General features: G+C 38.6%; 1 protein-coding gene and 1 long non-coding RNA gene across 2 annotated transcripts in view; one reads left to right on the top strand and one right to left on the bottom strand.

The window, feature by feature from the left end:
• The window catches only part of BRDT (bromodomain testis associated), a 50,585-nt gene that overhangs the window by 22,161 nt on the left and 7,080 nt on the right, over positions 1–21,344 (top strand). The window contains exons 4-16 of the mRNA XM_029959796.1: positions 7,351–7,592; positions 9,739–9,876; positions 10,602–10,731; positions 11,538–11,710; positions 12,843–13,214; positions 14,251–14,379; positions 14,569–14,757; positions 16,011–16,198; positions 16,273–16,565; positions 16,653–16,763; positions 18,328–18,450; positions 19,325–19,392; positions 20,560–20,731. Coding sequence (XP_029815656.1) covers positions 7,401–7,592; positions 9,739–9,876; positions 10,602–10,731; positions 11,538–11,710; positions 12,843–13,214; positions 14,251–14,379; positions 14,569–14,757; positions 16,011–16,198; positions 16,273–16,565; positions 16,653–16,763; positions 18,328–18,450; positions 19,325–19,392; positions 20,560–20,731 — 2,278 coding nt within the window. The 5' untranslated portion in view covers positions 7,351–7,400. The remainder of the gene's footprint in view (positions 1–7,350; positions 7,593–9,738; positions 9,877–10,601; positions 10,732–11,537; positions 11,711–12,842; positions 13,215–14,250; positions 14,380–14,568; positions 14,758–16,010; positions 16,199–16,272; positions 16,566–16,652; positions 16,764–18,327; positions 18,451–19,324; positions 19,393–20,559; positions 20,732–21,344) is intronic.
• On the bottom strand, positions 6,018–6,935 carry LOC108639589. The gene is made up of 3 exons (XR_001920605.1): positions 6,799–6,935; positions 6,386–6,436; positions 6,018–6,230 (listed from the first exon to the last, which is right to left on the bottom strand). It is a non-coding gene; the product is annotated as an uncharacterized LOC108639589 (long non-coding RNA).

Genomic DNA, 21,344 nt, shown 5'->3' with positions numbered 1-21,344 from the left:
AGAATGAGTCCTTCACAGGACACCTCCCCTTCAGCAGAGCAGCCCCCCATATCCAAATCCAGATGTGATCTCTGAAAGCACAGCAGCAAGCTGGCCATCAAAAATTAAGGCCTGACCAGACAGAAATTATTTTGAGGAGCTATTTAATAAGGGAATATGGATAAAGAAAACCCTTAAAAGATCCGAGGAGAAAGCAGATGTGCCTGAGCAATCCAATGAACAGTAAGGCCAGGCAGGAGCAAAGCAGCTAGAGGGACGTGTTTGCTTCAGGTGAGAAGCTGAATTGCCAGAAGGGAGAGCAAGGCAGAGGAAGCTGCTTATCCACAGGCTGGCAGAGGCCAGGAGAGCCACAGCAGGGGTAGAGGGAGCATCGCACTGTCTGAATGTCAGAAATAATTGACTCAAATGTAATGAAAGAGTTTAGAAATTAATTTTCAGGGAGAGAAATAGGTAGTTGCCAGCTCCATCAGCTGATGATGTAGTATGTTCCCAGTCAGGGATCATTCTGCAATAGTCCCTCAGTTGGACACTAGCTGAAGGCTGAGTTAATGAGGTGTGAGATTTCTCTAGCAAGTGAAACCAATCTAGTGGGTGAGAAAGCAAGCTGGAATGGTGCAGCTTTCTGGGATGCATGAATTTTTTCAGTCATTTCCTGTATGTACCAAAGACCGGCCTTTACAACTTTTATGGGTACTCTGCCATAGAGTCTCAGATGAACCAAGTTATAAATACCTGGGTAAATGATACAATGAGTTAAACAAAGAGCTTAGGGAAATGACACTTTGAGGTCATTTACCTGGATGAAAACCTAAAGCATATCTGTTGAAGTCAGTAGGGCTATTCCAAATTTACAGTGCTATCTGAGAGCCAAATCTGGCCTATTAAAGCAGTAGTCATCAGCTTCAGTTTTTGTGTCTTACTGTGATATAAAGCCGACTTCTGTAATCACGTTTTGAGCTTCAGTTCCCGTTACTTTGTTTCCAGTGGTTTTTGAAGTATTTGTTACCTGCATAGTTAAGGGTCCTGTCACACAGCATTCACTGGGCAAAGCAGTGCTTTAAATGCTCCCAGGGAGAAGAAAATTAACATGCTGGAAATACTTTTGGGAAATACCATTCAACTTCTATAAATTAAAATAAATCGTTTGCATTTCACGTGTTGTGAGGCTGATGCAGCGGTGTCAAAGCAACAGCCAAACCCACAAAGTAAGCATATATCAATGTGAACTATTAACATATCACATCAAATTGCACTACTATCTAGGACAGTACACTCCATACATGATTAAACCTACAAAGTGCTAAAAGGCAAATGTAGAGCAAGGGAGAAGACAAAAAGTGTCAGGAATTTGATGATCTTGCTTCACTTATCCCCATTTCTCCCTAAGATCTGATTTGCAGAATACAGTCCATACAATTCTGCAAAGCATTTGCCTTTGTTCAGTGTTCTGTTCCAAACACAGAGAAGACAATATTGCTGAAATGCAGCACTACGTGCAACAGCACCTTGAGAGTTGTTTTTAAACTAATAAGAGAAAGTAAACACTGGTTAGCTCATGTCCCATGTCATGAAATCCTATTCAGAACAGATGCAGGTGACACAGTGCAGAGAACTGCTATGGGAATGACTGCAACAGCACTCTCACCAGTTCACTGTCTCCAGGGAATTATCCAAACATTTTTGAAAAAGTACAACAGGTATGAAAATCCAGCTATCCTTACGACATAGCTTAAACATTTTACAAGTGATGTAGGACATAGGAGATTAAAGTCAGTGAGGTCCTTCCAGTCAGTTTAAAAAAACCCAACAAATCCCTCCTTGTCAGCTCAAATTAGGTGCTTTTTTAGAATACTAGTTTTTAATTGCTGAACCTCAGCTGTCAACACTGACCCAGTCTGTAATTGGCAGTGTTTATCAGGGCTAGCCGATTTTTATACAGATGTTTATAATCAGGAAGAGTTCATCATGATTCAGGGATAAATGGCTATCTGTAAGTGAAATTTTCACCAGAAAGTATTAAACTTGCAAACCTCAGCTAACAAGATCCGTGGCAAGGGATAAACATGCCCTGTAGGAAGATATAAATTTAAAGATGAAAAGAAATAGATACTTCATTATTTCACATCTTCTGAGCAAGCATTTAAAAATTTACCTTCTACCCACGGGACCTTCAAATGCCTTTGTTCAGTAGATCAAATCCCACTCAGATTTTCTGCCTTAGCAGACATTTAAGAATGATCAGTGATACTTGCTTTCACATTCCAAACAGATGAATCATTTCAAATATAATAATATAATCTGTTTCCATGATATTCACCATGTTAATGAAGTCTCAGGCTACTACCTTGGACATTGTCTTACAGTCTCCCAGATAGAAGCGATTAAAACTCTTTACAGAATGAAGTGTCTTCAGAAAGATACAGTCTAACCCACTGCAGGAAGAGAGAACTGTCAACAAGTCTGCACTGAAATACCACTCCATCTCAGCCATCCTATCAGACTTGTAAAAATTCATTTTCTGAAGCATGTCAGGAATGTCATTCTAATCTGTCATGTAAGTGGATGGCACTAGGACTGTCTTGGAAATAGCAGACACTGGATGAGGACAAAAGCATAAAGGTGACCACCTCTTTCCACTATTTTATTGTTTTCTTCTCCTCTCTACCCAATTGTCACCTTTGGGAGAATTGCCAAAAGTATTTTTGGGAGCTACCTGCCTACAGGCCACAGCCAGCCAGACTCAGACCACGTAGCAAGTGCTGCGACTGGGGAGCCAGCAATGAACACTGCAACATTTTTCAAAGTTGCCTTTTCCCACATAGTATTTAAATGAATCAAAAATTACTGTAGTACATTCTTTTTCAGCTTATTTTAATATCAGTTACACAAAGGTAGTGATTTCATTAAAACTTGGTTTTCTAAGTATTTACAAACCAAACCAGTATAGTTTTCAAACACAGTTTTTCCCCATTCACAGTACAGCCCACCAGATCCAACTGACTTAAATTTTTACAAGACGTGAGCAGATTCAGAGGAGGATTAAGCAGTTACAGTCTGGAAGCTAAGAGCAGAAAGCAAAATAAGAGAGCAAACAAGTCTGCTCAATGGACAACAGCTTCTGTTTTCTTTTGCCACTACTGGGATTTTTGCTAGTGTCCTTCCCATCTCACTGTCCAATCCCATCAATAGTAACACAACTTCATACTCCTCAGTAACAATCTTCTAGTAAGGAAATCACTCCATTCAGCAAACCCTGAGACTTACCTACAGAGAATTCCACTCCCCTTCCTTGCTTTGCTTTATTGAATGAGGTTTCTAGTACTTGTTCTGCTTCAAATATAGGAATTCCTTACATCCCAGTAAAAACATCCTCTTCCTATCACCTATAAAGAATAAACTTTGTGTTAACTACTCACAGCTTAGAAGAGGTGCCAGAGGAAGCAGCAAACAAATGCTTCCCCCAACAACTTCATCCATATCCTAACAGATTGGGCTGCTTAAGTAATAATACATGCCGGATCTGCCTAGATATTTTAGATCCTATACAAGTACTTCATGCTTTTGCCAGAAAAACAAAGTCATCCAAGTACAGTTGGTCCATTCACTCAGACACCTTGCTAAAAAAAAAAAAAAAAAGAGAAAATAAAAAAAGTATGCAGATAAATTACTTTCATGATAAGAATCCAAGCAGGTTCTGATCCTAAAGTGGGACATGCACCTGAATTAAATACAAATCTCGTTTTGCAGAGCTACCTTATTCTAAAGCATGCTGGGGATGAAGCTTTTAAGGTCTACTGAAATAAACAAAAGCTTAGTCAATAGCTAAAATTCAAAATAAGCTTGGTAAATTCCTTTGTAGTTTTACTGATAACAAATGAAATTTGTTAGGAAACAACCTGGCCCTCATTTTTACACTACTATGCATTTGCTAAATATATTTGGGTTTAATTTAAGTAATGAATCTGTATATGAAGGAAGGTATGAATACTAGCCAGCTCTTAACCAGACATACTATTTATGTACTGCTCTTACAACATAGCACAGTATGACCCTGCATAATCAATAAAACATAAGCATTCCATTATGTTAAATTTAAGACTTTAAAATTAAGATAGGAAAATCAAACCAAATTTGATCTAAGTATACCAATTCCTCTTTTTTAATCCCTCCACCTCGTGTTATTAACTAATGAGTGAGCAGGTCTGGCAAAATAACCATCTGGTGTGTTTTAGCCCTTAACAGCTGTTCCTTTTTTATGTTGATAACTTCTCAATGAGGACCATTGATAGGGCAGGTTTTAGTCAGGGTTGCAGGTGTGTGGCTGTTATTGCTAGAGAATAAAATGAAGGTGTGATTAGGTTATAAAGACTTCTGTGTCTGTCTTCTAAAGCTCTGTTCTTCCTTCATCTTTCAGGGGGGGAGGAAGTGAGTTGTGGCTTTCCCTAAAACTAAGGTAAAAAAGATGACTGGCCTGCTCTGAGGGTGGAAGTTTAGTTTTGAATTGCTCAAGGGTGGCTGGTTATGGTAGTAGCTCTAAGTCAGTGATTTCTTAGCACCTAATATTTATACAGATTGTCTTTAAATATAAGGTTTGTTTGATGTACCCCAGGAGAGCTCATAAAAATAAGGAAATGCTTTTTTATGGATGTCTTTAAGGGGATAGCTGTCCTTCTGAGAGAAGAGATTGTGCTACTTGTAGTAAGAAGGCTGTACTCTGTCCTGGGTAGTTCTAATATATCAACATATGGGAGGTTCCAAGATTATTTATGAAACTTCAGTGTGATTATTGACTATTACCTAAAAAAAACCTGTTAAAAAAACCTTGAAGAATCAAATGTTCTTTGGGTGTAGAGTTTGGTAGACTGTCTGCCTTTGTTCTGTATATGGTATGCTAATATTTTTCTGAGCTGCTGTTCTTGACTAGTATATGATATATGCAGGTTCTATGCTGGTAGCTATAATGCTCAGCTAAAACAAAAGGAAATAGCTGCCTTTTCAGGAGGCTTGCTAATGCATGCTTTTGGAGAGCTATCAGTGAGAGCAAATAACCTTTTCTTAAAAAAAAAAAAGGAAAGAAGTGTGATTCTCACAAGATATGATATCTTGCTAAAAGCCTTGACTTCTCTAGAAATGTAACTCATGTAAGCTATTTGCCTTTTATTCTTAAACTAAAAAGACACTTCTATCAGGTTAGCTAAAAACTTCAAACTAGGCCTTAAGGAAACACTCAAGACTTCTCTTTGAAGACTACTTGACCTTTGGGATCTGCTTCAGCAGCTCAAGGACACACAGAGCTAGGAAGGGGGGGTTTGAAAAAAGATCAAACAACTTATCTAGCTGGAATCTGATCACACTTTTGCTTTAGTGTGCAAACACAGGTTTTATTTTAAGATAGGAAGGAGTGTTATGTGACTAGGGAGAAGGGGAGATGGAGAGGGAGGTAGTAAAGGAGGGATTGACCAAAACACAAACTTTTGTTTATCCTTCAGATGATGCAGTCTTAGCTCTCCTATTGGCATGGAAGTTGATTTCCACAACATAAGTTAAGGTTTTAAAAGCTAAGCATCTAGGCCTAAGACTGTGTTATGTACAAAACTTCAGTCTCCTGGTTTCCTTGGTCACTCTTTGTGCTTTTTTTTCTAGACTCTACTGTACTAATTTACAAAATTTTCAAGAAATTAGATGTGTGTCTCCATCTGAATAACAGACACGCAGAGCCTGAGGTGGTGTACTTAGTAATAGAAATTACATTTGCACTCATTCTTCATCTCAGGCAGGTGTTGCTATTTTCCAAGGTATGTGAACTCTAAATGTAAACAGAAGGATGTTGCTTGCACAGAGGGAGAGCAATATGAATGCTTAACTGTGGTACTGCATCAACAGAAGGTGCCTGGGGAGTTTGTCACTGGCTTGTGCCAGGGGGCAAGCAGGGTTCTGCACTGACTGGAAGGACAAGGCCAATCAGGCTGTTCCCAGTACCCCATCTTGGCTGGGTTCCCTCTTATGGACATCTCCAGTGGAAAGTACAAATGAGCGGTCAAAGTATCAACTACCTTTGCAAAAGCAGTACTATGAAAAATAGCAATAGTTTTGATACCTGATTTATTGTGGACCTCAAAACAATCTGATCTTGTACTGCATTTATTACTGATGTAGTGTCCTATGTAAGTATGCTGGCTGGTAGTCCAGAACTGTTCCTGGTATTAACGACTCAGGTTTGATACATTTTCCTTATTTAAGAAGAAAAGAGAGCTTTTACCTTGATGGCAGTACTGTTCAAGGAAAGACATCTGCATTCTGTAAATGACTACAGTGAACTAAGAAGTGTGGCCAGCAGGTCGGGGAAGTGATTCTGCCCTTCTGTTCCACTGTCAGAAAATCCCACCTAGAGTATTGCTTCCATCTCTAGGGTCCTCAGTGCAGGAATGACATAAACCTGTTGGAGCAAGTTCAGAGAAGAGTCATGAGATAATTAGAGAGAAGGGCCTCTCCTATGAAGAAAGGCTGAGAAAATTCGTATTGTTCAGCCTGGAGAAGAGAAGGCTCTGAGGAGACATTAGAGCCCCTTCCAGTACCTAAAGGGGCTACAGGAGAGCTGAGAGGGACTTTTACAAGGGCATGTAGTGATAGAACAGGGGGAATGGCTTTAAACTGAAAGGCAGTAGGTTTACATTGGGTATGACGAGGAAATGCTTCACTGCAAGGGTAATGAGGCACTGGAACAGGTTGCTCAGGGAAGCTGTGGATGTCCCATTCCTGAAAGTATTCAAGGCTAGGCTGGATGGGGCTTTGACCAACCTGGTCTATTAGAATGGGTCCCTGCCCATGGTAGAAGGGTTGGACTAGATGTTTAAAAGGTCTCTTCCAACCCAAACTGTTGTCCACACACATGGGGAGAAACTGGAATGTCTCTTTAGCTTCAGGAGCTGTTTGAAGTATGCTTTTGAATGCTGAAATAAAGAACAAATGAAAACATAAGATGTGTGATACGCAATATCTGATGAGATGTTACAGTTTGTGTAAGATTGGGCCATAGATATTATTCTAGCAGTGTGCTGATAACAGTAGCTTTCTACTTTATAATGAACTTTTCTGAAACTCATTACATACTTCATAGCATGATGAAAAGCAGGCTATCAGTTTTTCTTAGCAGAAAGCTAGGATGTATTTCTAGATTCTAGGGGTGCAGTATATCCAAATATGTACTTTTGTAAAACACATGCTTTGCTTAGAACATGAAGGTATGCCTGTAGCTACAGTATTGACATTCTACAAACAGAAGGGAACATGTAAGCACCATTAAATCCAGATATTCTTCACTGAATACTTCTGTCTTTTTTTTTCCCTCAGGTGTGATGCATAATGATCTTTGAACAAGTGGATATACAAACTCACTAAAGATGTCTGTTCCAAGTCAACACCATTCCATTATAATTAACCCTCCTCCACCAGAATACCTAAATAACAAAAGTAGTGGTTGTCAGACAAACCAGCTCCAGTACTTACGGAGGGTGGTCATGAAAGCCATGTGGAGACACAACTATTCCTGGCCATTTCACCAGCCTGTGGATGCAGCAGCGCTGAATCTTCCTGTAAGAACCATTTTGGAATAAGAGTATTAATAAGTAAAATATTTAGAGGACTTTTGAATTAATGTTAGTTGAAAACAGTTTTTTTCTGATGCAACAGGTTATGGAAGACTACTCTTGCATTTGAACTGCTGTCTACAAGAAAACTGTTTTCTTTCTAGAGAAATGCTGCATTTTTTCTAATTTGTGTTCTGTATTGAGGCTAGAAAATCTGTATTTTGAAGGGATAATAATAATGCTTAGATAAGCCTCTTAGAGTTTCTGGATATTGGCGTTATTTGTCTTGTTGTCTTCTGGTTTAGACATTTATTAACACTGAATATGGTGAGTATTTTCTTTTGCCTTTGAGTTTTTTATTTTTAATATGAGGCAGCCTCAATGTCAAATACTTTATGATGGGAAAACAGATCTGACTGACCCTGAAGTAAATAGGCAAATCTGGATCCATTTTGATGCATAGAAGTCATTACACTTGCAGTATTTGTTAATTTCAAATCATCTTGCTCTGAAGTTTCTAGAAGAATTAAATGTCCCTGTAAAAACAGGGAAGAAAAGAAGAGATATGATTCTTATAATACCACAGTGGTAGACCATCTTCTAGGAAATAGTTATGATGGTAAATTCTTGTTCCGTGTTGCTGCGTGGGTTTTATTTTTGTTAAAACTTAATTGTAATAAAGTGCATGTGTATAATGTCTTGTGAAAAATTGTTTTAATTCAGGTATCTTTAGACTCCAGTTCTGGATGTTTTTCAGTCAAATGAAAACATAGGTTATTGACACAATGGTATTTCAATGGCCTGGAAGATACCACTCTTGGTAGATAAGTAGAAAGGTGTTAAATAAAACCACGATATGTTTCCTTTGATTGTTTTCTGTTTTCCTCTCCACTAGCTTAAGCATTCATATTTACTTCTCTTATATTTCCAAGACTAATTGTACAAAATCATTTGTTCTGTTCAGAGCAGACAAAAGCCTGTATCTATGGCTGTTTTCTTGTGACAAACTCATTTGGTCACTTTGTACAAAAGCACAGTCAAAGTGACTATCTTCTTGTGTCTTTTCTTACCCTTTTTCCTTCTTGGAAGGAGCTGTCAGTTAAGGTTAATATTAAGGGTCATTCCATCAGAGCTGTAGCAACATTTGCAGCTGGCTTCAGACCAGTTCTGCCTCTCTGGATTTCTAAGGCAGCCTCTTGACTTCTAGGAGTATGTGTTAGTTCAACCATTGCACAATAGCAAGCAAATGTCTGGCTCCATGGCAAGGACAATAAAGGTATTTGCCCCATTTACCTCTCTCCTCCAGATACTAGAATCTTCTAATGGCAGAATGGACAATAATTATTAGCTGCATTATTTAAAAATGTTCTTGGTGGTGTTTTGGTAAATTCAATAGTCTACACTATAATGTATTTAGCTTTTTTATTTCACTAACACAGATTGTTAGGACAGCTTTAGAACACTCTTGGAATAGTAGTAACTTCACACAAAGTATATGTGAACTTAGTGGGGATATTTCTGTTCCAGTTTCTTAAATGCACCATTAGGGAATTAGCCTCATGTTCTTACCCACAAGCTTTTAGCCATGCTACTAAAATAATCACAATAGTTCACATTCCAGCCGCCTTTCAGTCACTGCCACATGTTCACTAGACTAACCCTGAGAGGAGAGCTAGTATAACCCAGGCAATAAAGTATTTGGACAGCAATTGTGAAAACTTGGCAGCTTTTTTGTTAGTGACTGAGACTTTGTCTCTGTCCAAGTTTGTCTTTGGCTTCTTTTTCCACTGTTCTGTAAACCAGAGTGCTACTTCAGGCAAATGGCTTTGAGATAACAAACGAGAAGTGTGTATACTTTTCATAACTATTAGTACCAGGAGAGCTCTGGATTCTATTGAAATAAATATTCTTCAGGGCTTTCAATAGTGTATGTTATATGAAAGAACAAGGAGGAAATATAAGATGAAGAGTTCCTGACCACTTTTTTGGTACCTATGGCTACAGGGGAAAGTTTTCTTTTACATAAAATATTGCTTCTAACATAATGCAGTTCTCCTCTCTGGCAACTCAACTTTCATAGCTAAATGTGTAAAAATCTTAATGTCCTAATATTAAGGTACCTGTTTGGTGACTTATTCTTTCAATACCACAGGATTATTACAGTATTATAAAGAAACCTATGGACTTAGGCACCATAAAAAAGCGTCTGGAACACAATTACTACACAAAAGCTGCAGAATGCATTGAAGACTTTAAAACTATGTTCTTGAATTGCTACATGTATAACAAGGTATGTGAAACACAGCCTCTTACCAGTAACTGATTCTACTGAACAATCCAAACAAGTCTAAAACAAGCAAATGGTTATTAGAACTTGCACTAAGTCAATGTCTTCATGATTTTTTTTTTAAACTATTTTCTCTGAAAGGAGAGGAGGCTTTTTTGCTAGGATTGACTGAAGGCATGTAAGTAAAGTCTCCCTTGCTGTTACAACAACTGAATGTTGTACAAGGATTACACCTCCAAAATCTCTGGGTAATAGCCATGCAGCTCACTCTGCAAGTGCTGTGTAACTCCTGTACAAGTTGAACACTAACAATCATGAGCCATGCTGTTTTCCTCCCATAAGTTTAACCTAATGAAGTGTGAGCATCTCCCTGTGCTTGGATGTTTGTTGGCTGTGTCTCAGTATCTTTCAGCTTCAACAGCTTTCTTCAGGACATAGTAGTAAATAAGGGAGTTGAAGATCTGCCCCCTTTTCCCTTTGCTGTAGATGTATGGGGATGGAAAAAAGGACTGTGCAGTGGGATAGTGGGAGAAAAAGTATTTCAATAGTGAAGTCATTTGTTTTAAAGTGAATTGTGGGGGCAGGGATGGCAAGAACTTCTAGACCTCTCTGGTACTGGTGGCTTTCTTCAATCCTTGGAGCAGGATCCTGTAGTCTGGTTATTTTATGAGGTAGCCCCCACTACTGCAGTCTCTCCTTTCCTGAGTGTTACTGACCGTATTTTGCAGCCAGGTGATGACATTGTGTTTATGGCTGAAGAACTAGAAAAAGTCTTTACGCAGAAAATAGCCCAAATGCCACCAGAAGAAACACTAGTGAGTCTCAGTAAAGGAAAAAAAAAAGGAAAGAAGCCAGAAGGTAAGGCCTGTGTTTTATCCTGAATTGTTAAAATACCAAGCAAGCAAAAGCTGGAAACAGGGAATCCTCTTTGTCACAACTCAACCCTTGAGCAGCCGGGGTGTTTTCTACTCTTTCCAGAACAATCAGACAAGTAACAATACTGCTATAAGGCTTTAGAAGATTTATATTTTTTTAAAAAAGGCAACTGACTTCCATTTCAGAAAATGTCATAGGGCTGCTCAGTGTCATGTTATATAAACTAATAGGTGTAAACATCTATGGGAACTAAACAGCATAACAGCTGGAAAACACATTAGTAATCTAACCAGCCAAAGCAAATATAGAAAAACATTGGTCTAAACTGTTCTCAGATCAGTGGTGGAGGGCTGTAATACTGCTCAGCCATATATGCAGGTACTAGCTATGCTTAGGAACCTCGAACCTTTGTGATGCAGCTTGCACCCTTTGCTGCCTGGTCTTTAACATGTTTGTAGAAAAGAACTTGATTCTCTTCTTGGCAAGAACGTTTTTACAACGTACAGCGTATAGTGTGATGCCTTTTTAATCTTTTGTCTGAGGTTAATCCACAGCTTTCTTGAAGCCAAATAATGTGGAACTTGGTACAATATTCTAGCTGAGGCACTAATGGTGCTGATGAGGATATCAATGTTGCTATAAGTAACAACTGCTCTTGTTTGTATTTATTTGTACCACTTGTGTGTGGAAGAGTGGTTTTGTTGACAACTGTTCAATTTGACCATGAAAGAAATTAACTGCAACATTTAAGACCTAACTTTTAAAATTTCCTATATTAAAATAACCAGAAACACAGCAGCCCATCCCTGGAACTTCAAATGAACAAAGCACAAATCAGACACAAGCTGAAAGTTGTGAGCAGCCTCCAGTGACGACTCAAGAGCGACAGCAGATTCCACCGGCTCCTTTGTCTGCAGCCCAGCCAACTGCTTTAATGCCAGCTGCAGTCCCTATAACAAAAGTAAGTTTCCTCAAATAACCTTCAGAAAGAAAGATATTGAAATGGCTCCTTCAGGCATTAACAGCAAAACCTAAGGAGCTAGGCTTATTGCAATATCTTTTCAAAACTTCTAGTGTGATAGAAGACAGTAAAAAATCTCTATTAAATCTTCTAGGTCTCTGCTAAATAACTGGGCCAGTACTAATTCTAGAAACTAAGTGGAAATTGGGATGACTGCTTTGTACATCTTTTCTTATAAATGTGGTTTTAAAATGTTGTTCTCAAAGAAATAAAATGAACTTGAAAATGGTCATTTTTGAAGAGTATTACTATACTTCTACAGGCTTGATCTTGATGCAGGAAACTGTTCTTTCCTTGAGGAAATAATGAGGCTACTTTGAGGATAATGGTTTGAGTACTAAAATAAAGCTCTATTTAATAATTCTCATGTTTTCAATGTAAATCAAACGCTTGATTCTCCAAAAATAGCATGTTTGCTTGAACATTGGGTAACTAGTCTGGAAGATGTCTGTAGCTCACAAAAGCAAGTTCTTGTTAACTGCAATCTTAATGTGAACATCTGACACTTTCATCAGAAAAACTCTCTTGTATTGACTTGTTTTTGTTTTGCTGTTGCAAAGAGGAATAGGCACCTGTGGCAGCCTCTCCTACAGTGTATACACTTCACTCAAGAAGAGTCTGAACACCGATGACAAAGCACATATTGTATTGCTTCCAAAGCAAATACTACCCAAGTTAAAGAAAAATAAAGATAAACCTTGTACACAAAGCCCGCAACCAGGCCTAAAATGAATAGGAGTAGTTTTCCCCTTTGTGTTGCAGTCGGTTTGTGGGTAACTTCATAACCTACCAGCTTCCTGGAATCCTCTTGAATGGCTAAAAACTGACCACAACCTGACCTGCAGTACATCCCATTCTTTCCTTTAAATCTAAGGTTAAGCTTGGTGTGCTGATCTTGTAATAACTTGTAGGTTTTCAGTCTAAACTTGTAGAAGTGCCACATTCTGCTCTGACTTCAACAGCTGTCAAAGCTCTGACATTTTTTAGATTATTCTTTTTGTGTGTGTGTATAGTCTGAAACCTGACCATTCTATCACTGCTCTGGACAACTGTGTATTTTTTCTTTTCCTAGGCAAAAAAAGGTGTGAAAAGGAAGGCTGACACTACAACTCCTACGACTTCAATAGTCACAGCAAATGGTGAATTTTCTGCTATGTTTAATGAAAGAAAAGCTGTTAAAGCATGCAGAGGTGAAAATGAACATATGGCAACAAATAAGCTTCTGAAGAGATCCTTGCCACATTCTCAACAGTCACCTGGAATTATTAAAAAGATTCAGTTGTCAGAAAAATTAAAACATTGTAATGCAATACTTAAAGAAATGTTTTCAAAGAAACATGCAGCATACGCGTGGCCTTTCTTAAAACCTGTAGATGGGGCATCTTTCTCCACTGGTGAGAACCAAGGCATTGCCAAATGTCCTACAGACCTAAGAACCATTAAAGTAAGTGTGTTTCTGAGGAAATTAGACTGTTTGTGTGCTTGCTTGAATAACTTGTGCAATTACAAGATTTTAGATGTGTTAGCTGAAAAGGTGTTATGAAAGCTGCTTCTCTTTTGAAAGAAAAAATGGGCACAGAATCCAGATACTTACGTGTCTCAAACTTAGCCACAGGTCACTGAAGAAAGTTTAAGTCTCATGACTATGCACATAGTGGCTAATTTACTTACCCAGTGAACAAGTTAATATAAGGAGTGAGGGAATTATGAAGCCCTTCCAAGCAGGCTGCATGTTAAATATCTCTGTTTGTACATACAGTGCTGTTGTTAATGCCCTGTAAAACAAAATGCAATTCTATTATGTCAACTTCTGCTTCTCTCTGAATCTCTATCCTTGGTGAAGTGCCATGAAACCTCAACACTGGATATTTATGTGACACTTTTCACCTTTTTTGTGAAAAGCGACCCTTCTAGATGGAGATATGTGGACAGTGTTCTGTGAACACTGGGCATATATCTATGGGGTTAAAGTATAGCCCAGTTAAGCTCCACTTTCTCTTTTTTTTTGGGAGGGGGAGGGGAGAAGGGGTTGAATTTAAATTGTTTACTGAATTACCTTGAAAACTGGCTTGCACAATATAAAGGTTATTTCCCAATTTCTAGCCCCTTAGAACTCTAGCTATTATGGAACAAGCTTTGTGTAAACATCATGCTTAGAATCAAAAATGGGTGCTGAGGACATAATCAAATAAAGGCACTCAAATATTGTTGTCTTAACCTAGTGCTGAAACTAGTACTACAAAGTCCTTCCAGCAATTACAATTAATAAATCTGTTTAAAAGAGGAAAAAAAGTCTTTGTTAAAAGGACAATGTTAAAGTGAGAAGCAGGTCTTCGCATAATTTTTTTTTTTACAATATTTACTGTCTTGATACAAGCTGAACCTGAATCTGTGTGTCAAAATTCTTGTACCCTCCTCTTTTTGTGCCAGTTCATGGTAATGCTCTCTACTAAACATGCATTATTTTTCCTTTCCTCTAGAAGAAAATGGATAACTTTGAATATAGTGATATACAAGAATTTGCTACAGATGTTAGATTAATGTTCATGAGCTGCTACAAACATAATTCTCCAGATCATGAAATAGTTGCCATGGCAAGAAAACTTCAGGTGAGTTCTCTCTTAAGTCAGACTTGAAAAAGAGTAGGTTGTTTCATGCCCTGATGTAGAATCTACTAATGTTATTGAACGACTGTGTTGCTATGTACAAGTAGTACATATGTTGCTATGCACAAGTAGTAACTTCATAATGCTTTTAGAAATCTGAAAAGTACGCTGTTCCCAAAACTAACTCTTCAGGATGTTTTTGAAATGCACTTCGCCAAAATTCCTGATGAACCTGTTGCAAGTGCTCATCTGCCACAGCCTGTGAGAGAAATGAAAGAAGCTTATTCCAGTGAAAGTAGTAATGATGACTCTTCAGAAGAAAAATCATCTGAAGACTCTGAAGAGGAAAAAAGAGTGCACCTTGCAAAGCTTCAGGAGCAAGTGAGCATTAGTACTTCATGTGCACGACTTAAGATCTCTCTGGCACTGCCACTTTGATTTGTCCATTCTGAGGCTTAGCACCAAAAATCAGTTTTAAGAGATTCTAGTAATTTATTTCCTCTTTGGAAGCACCATCAAAAGTTAAGAATAGTGCCTCAGCAAATACAAAGTGGGTTCTACTACTCTTGCCTACCACTTCTTCAGATGACTCTCAAACTTTTAAAAAAATGAAACTGTTCCTGTGGTATGATGAGAGCCTGCAGACACTCCACACGTAGCTTAGTGGCATATTCTTCCAATAGGGGCATTTCTTTCATATGGCTGAAGAGCTCTGTTCTTACCCTCTGTCTCTCTTGAGCCACACAAAAGTGAGCCATTTTTTTCTACTTCAGAAAGCTCAGTATGAGAGAACAGAAGGAATTTCATGCTAACCAGTGAAGCAAAGCCATGCTTCATATTAAGAGTGGGATGGGTCTTGTTTCTGCTTGAACATAATCTTTTAACCTGTTGCTTCTGTATCTGAAAACTCTGGGGAAAATTAGCATTTGTTCTGCTTGTCAAATAAGGAACCGTTTTCAGTACTTGTCAAATGAGCAGATAAATCATCAATTTATGAGTGTAGGCAGGAGGATAAGCAAGTGTACAAGCCAGCCTTTGCTACAGTAGTTCGGTATGTCTGAATTCTAATTCTCATCACCTGACCATCTTCCAGTTCCTGAGACTTAAACAAAGTTTTGTTTTCTCCGAAATTCCTAGTATGTCCTAACTAACCATCTTATATTGCAAACTAGGATGCATGAGCCCAGTCCCCCTAGCCTAATTTGTCAGTGCTGTAAGAAATAGAACCTAATAAGGCACTTATGTGCATCCCAAGTGCTTGAAATTAAAGAGAGGATGCTGGAAGCTCCTAGAGTGATTTTTTTTTTCTTTTTCTCTTTTTTCACTCTTGACAGAATGTTAGAAAACACATACTGCTAGAAATGTCTGCATAAAATAAGTAGCCCTACATCTTCTAGGTGGATAGTCTGACTAAGCTAGTAAGATGTTTGGAAAATAAATCTCATTTGGAAAGCAGATATTCTATTAATATCACTCAGCTGCCACAAATATCTTGTGATATTTATGACCAGTTTATTGTTCCTTCTACGTTGCCCAAGATTATCAGCTTTTTTTTTTTGATACTTATGACCAGTTTATTGTTCCTTCTATGTTGCCCAAGATTATCAGCTTTTTTTTTTTCTTTCTTTTGATAGCTTAAAGCTCTTCACCAGCAGTTGTGGGTTTTGACCAAAGCATGTTTATCTAGACCAGAAAAGAAAAAAGGGAAGGCTAAAAGTGAGAAAAGAAAGAACAAGGAAAAAGCTAAAATAAAAAGCTTGATTCAAAAGAAGAAAAATCTGCAACACAAGAAGAAATCTAAGAAAAAACTCTCTTTAAACATGTAAGTGTGAGGGATTTGTGTGGGTGTCTAATTATTTCAAACTGTTGTTACTGCAGTATATTTTTTTCCTGCAGTCAATCAAAGAAAACCATGCAGCAGGTCTTGTTGGCACATAAATCAGAAGATGAAGATGCTGCCAAGCCTATGAATTATGATGAAAAACGACAGCTGAGTTTGGACATAAATAAACTCCCTGGAGATAAGCTTGGGAAAGTAGTCCATATAATACAGTCAAGAGAACCTGCACTGAGGAACTCCAACCCTGATGAGATAGAAATAGACTTTGAAACTTTAAATGCTTCAACACTCAGAGAACTAGAGAAATATGTGGCAACCTGCTTGAGGAAGAGACAAAGAAAGCAGCAGGGTATGTAGTAGAAATGATGCTTAAAAAAAGCCCCCACTAGATTTGTTTTCCTGTTTACTTCCATGTTAACTTCTGTTTCACATGCAGTTAAAAAACCAACGAAGTCAAAAGAACAGCTTAATTCTGAGAGGAAACAAGAGTTAGAGAAGAGACTACTGGATGTCAATGGTCAACTAAACCCAAAGAAGAACATCAAGTGTAATGTGGCTCTTTTACTCATTTGGAATAGAAATAGCTTAAAATGGAATTCTTTCCTTGGGCTTAAGTGCTGTTTTGCAGCTGGGGACTTTCTCCTCAGAATAGCTGGGGTCTTAAACTTCCCATTGCTAGTCTTAAGATTCTTCCTATGTTGAGTGAGCTGGAGTCACAGCAGCAAATTTGGCCAGTTACTTGTCCTGTCTAAAGCATCTTCTTTATTATTGCACCTAATACTTCATTACAGGTAAAGGTGGGAATGGCTTCAGAACTTAAGCAACACTGAACAACTCCTTTATGCTGATCTGATGTATGAAAACATGGTGGGGAGTGGGGAGGGTCACAGTCTCTTTGTTCATAATTCACTTTCTATAGTTTAGAGACTCAAGAATAACCAACTCTAGTCATGCTTGTTAGGTGGCAGTCTCACTAGCTGTCACACTAGCAAAATTTCTGTGCCAGTGACAGGTGTCTGTGTTACCTTAGACTTAAGGAAGTATCCTAGGAGAATCAATTCAGTTTTTCAGGTAATAATGAGTTTCAAGATCAAAGCCAGAAATTTAGTACATACTTGAACTGTACACTTACTGGTGGTTCTCATCAAGGGCTGAGAATGGATCAATGCAGCTGATGCTACTATTATAGGTCAAGCTGTTCCTCATTAAACCACTGAGTGCTATTATTGCCCTCTATTGGATATCTATTTAGCTCCTGTGTAAAACCAGTTAGCTGAAATGATGGAAGCATCCTTGCAAGACACAGGCTTGCATCTAGCACTAGCATTAGCTCAATCAGGTCTTCCTGTCTATATACATAATGGCTTGAAAACACTCTAAAAAGAAAAGCCTGAAGAAGCAGCTGAAAACAATTGGGAACTATATGTTGTGTGGAGAGGGAAGAGGCAGGCTAGGGAATCTTCACAACTGGCATCTAGCTTGTTTACGAGAGCTTAATCTGGCATTTAACAAAGACTCGTGTCCAGGGAAACAGGCATCCATGTAACTTATCATTTGCAAACCTTCCATCAGAGCAACAACTTGGAAAAAGCTTTGACTGCAAAGTCCCTATAAGCTGAGTGAAATCAACCCTGCAGATGCTAAACAGTCAGATGGTGGGGAGGTGGCGAAAGATGGCAATTTTGGAGTACACATGGCTTGGGAAAGAAGAGTTGGCTGTAGATAAAGACCTCAGCATGCAAGTCTAGCAGCAGCAACAAGCACATAAACAGTCACTTAACAGCAGGAAATCTTATGGGGGAAAATTGCTTGAATTGTGTCATAAGACAGCATAGTTTTAATTTACTTGAGGATTGTAAATCATGTGACTACAGCTCCTCCCTGGATATTTCAGTCATTCAACTGGGAATGCTGCTGGGAAATCCCCCTCCTCTCCTCTGCAGAGGGAGCCCTTTTTTTCTCAAGTCTACTGCTAAATGGACAGTGGACAAGGAAGTGGAATAAGATGAACTGTTACATGGGAGAACAGACCTAACAAGGTTGATCCTAGTCTTGTCTATGAAGAATGCTCCACTGCCGGTTGTTCTGAATTCTCTCTTTTTCTCCCGCAGTTGAAAACAACACTGAGTCCAGTACTGGACCAAGCAGACTGAGTGACAGCAGCAGCTCCTCGGATTCTGGCAGCAGCACTAGCAGTGGTTCTAGCTCCTCAGATAGCAGTGACTCCGAATCAGGTTAGAAAGCTTACTTTTGTGTTTGTAGGCAAAACATCTGCCCTCTCGGTTAGCTTTTACTGTTCCACACGCTTACCAAGGATTTTAGTTATCCTCGTAGGTTTGCTCTGTTTTGAAGGCTCAACTGCAGTGCTGTTAAATCAATGTCTTAATACTGAGTTTCTAGGTAAAAACAAAACAAAAACCAAGGACAAAACAAACAAACCCCACTACAACATCCATTCAACTTACCAGTTAAAATCTTCAGAGACCAAAATAAGCTAGCAAAAGGTCTGGGTATCCAGCCTGGACACTTGACCATTGGGCTATAGCTTACTCTTGTAGTTTTGATTTGGTTTTGAAAGTGTGATTCACTTTACTTTCATCTTCCGGTCTGCAGCATAAAGGATGCCTTACCCTAGGGTAAGACTTAGTCCCTAAGCTGAGAAACACAAATGCCTACAGCACTGACTGTAGAACCAAAGTCCACCCTGGTGCTTAAGCTGTCTCAAGTTTGTATACAAAACTCTCTTTAGTTTTCTAGGACAGAATAGATCTGCCAAACTGGAGGTCTACAGTGTAGATATCTGTGTGAGGTATAAGGTGAGATGAATGCTCAACCCTCTGTAGTGTGGGGAAGCAAATACAGTGAAGTCAATGGCAGCGAAGACCTTGATCCCACAGAAATCTTTGTGGTGTTTCTATATCTGGGAGAAGTTCTCTAAACGCATCAAGCTAAGTATTCAAGATGAGAATGTTCCTTTCACTGTGAGGTTTTGGCTCTCTGGGTACAGCTGCAACTCACAGCTTGTATATGTGAATAATGTAACATATGTGAATGACTGATTTGGTTTTTTCCATCCTCCTCTTTCTGCCCACCTCACTGTATTTACAGCTACAGAAACCTGTTCAAAACAAACTGGAGCCAGGCAGAAATGTCCAGCTTCTATGGAAAAGTCTAAGGTAAACTGACTGGAATGGAGGTAATATTTTTGCCCTAAACAAATTTAACATACAATAGTATTGGAAATTACACAACTTTATGAGGAAATAATGAATATGGCTTGAATGTTATTTGTTCTGTAGGACTGAGTTATATGAAGATGTCAAATCTACTGGTTTTTTAAAGTAGTTTATGCATCTGTATATAAACTGATGTCATGGGAGAACTCCTGAGGGTTTTACCTTTTATAATCCTTGTGGTCATTATGTGTAGGGTGAAGGAGAGGGGGAGAATGCTGCCCACACACCCCTAAAAAATTCAAATCCTCTCCAAATTGATCTTTGAGTATCCATGAGCCAATAAACAGTGCAAGCCTCACTTAAATGTTTTTTTCTTTATGAACAACCTCACTTCTACATCTGAAAATAAATAAATTGTACAATATATCACTTATTTTCAGGATACTTTAATATTGCTTATTACTATGGTATTATAGCCATCAGCAGTTTTATCCAGAAATAATTTTTAATGCCTCTTACATTGAATTGCTCTATTCCTGTATATACATTGGGTGTTATTTTTTGTCAGGGTTAACTGCCTTTTACAATTTGCCTTCAAGCTGCCAAAGACAGACCTTGAATTTCAAAGCAAGATCACGGCAAAGCCTTCATTCTTTTTGCAATAGGTTTGCTTTCCCTTAAAGTACAGGAAAGTAGGCTGCAAATTTATTATTCAGCTGCTCCTTCTACATCTTCATAAGCAAAGACTGAAAAGAGGAATTATGCAACACACTTTTTTTGCTTAAGAAGAGCAGCCTCTGCAGTGACAGAATGACAGCAATAAACTTGAGAAAAAAGGATCCAAGAAATAAGCTTCAGCTTGGTCAGTTGTAACAGCCCCTAACTGACTTTCTGAGTAACAACAAACATCACACTTCAAATCCTCACATTACATTTTGTTCTCAGGGGTTTTCTGTATCTGTCAACCAAGACAGTAAGTGCATTTTACCTCATGTCTCTGTCATCTAAATTCTTAAAAAAGTGCTGGATAAGTATCACAATACAAGGACTATTGAATCTGATAAACAGTGGAAATGGGAGCAGTGGTAGGGATCAAAACACTATTAAGAAGATTTGGCTGTATTAACTACCATAACCTCTTTACAGAGAATACCACTTTGTTTACAGAGGACATCCTGCAATGCTGTTCTGCAAGCACAGCACTCATCTGTTACTAGTAGCTTGCAAAATCATGGATCATCTGATCTGCAGCAGCCACCTCCCAATGTACAGCAGAGGCTCCAGCCTTTACAGAATAGATCACTTAAGCCACCAGAACAAAATGCCTTCTCTCCCTCAGGTAACACCTTTATGGCTATATTTGACTGCCGAGGGAAGAATGGGTGCCAGGATGCTTGTAATGCCCAATAAGTTTATCTTGGAATTTTGGAGGCTATCAAGTGGATATGAGAAAAAATTCTTGCAGGGTATGGATTGCAAAGAGCATGATGTAAATTAAAGCATGGCAGCACTGAGGATTGCCTAGAGTTTCAGATTGTGGTGGGACAGAGTAGTATTCAAACAGGAGGAGGTGTTCAGATGGAAAAGGATACCTTAATGAACCTAGAGTTACAGAAAGTGGTGAACACCTTAAGGCAGGAATTAGATGCTTAAACCCATCACCACTACTCAAGGTCAGGTCTGAAATGCCTATTAGCTGAATTTAAGACTTGGTGCCATAGGTCCTCTAAATTGATTGCTGTTGTCTAGACATATCAAATACATGAAGTTGCTTAGGAACTTGATCCAAGGAGCTTTGCTTTTCCCTCCCTCATTTCAAAAGGTCTAATAACATCAGACACTTCTGAGGTTTTGGTAAAAGACAGCTTGAGCTGGTAGCTGATTAACTGAGAAATCAATTAAAATCTGATTAAAAATAACTCTTAAATTGTGCAGCTAGCGTACATATCTTC

Source organism: Manacus vitellinus, unplaced genomic scaffold (assembly GCF_001715985.3).
Source record: "Manacus vitellinus isolate BGI_N305 unplaced genomic scaffold, ASM171598v3 scaffold_21_pilon, whole genome shotgun sequence".
In the NCBI taxonomy this organism is placed as follows: domain Eukaryota; kingdom Metazoa; phylum Chordata; class Aves; order Passeriformes; family Pipridae; genus Manacus; species Manacus vitellinus.
Note: the sequence above shows the minus strand (reverse complement) of the source record. Positions and strands in the feature narration are given on the sequence as shown.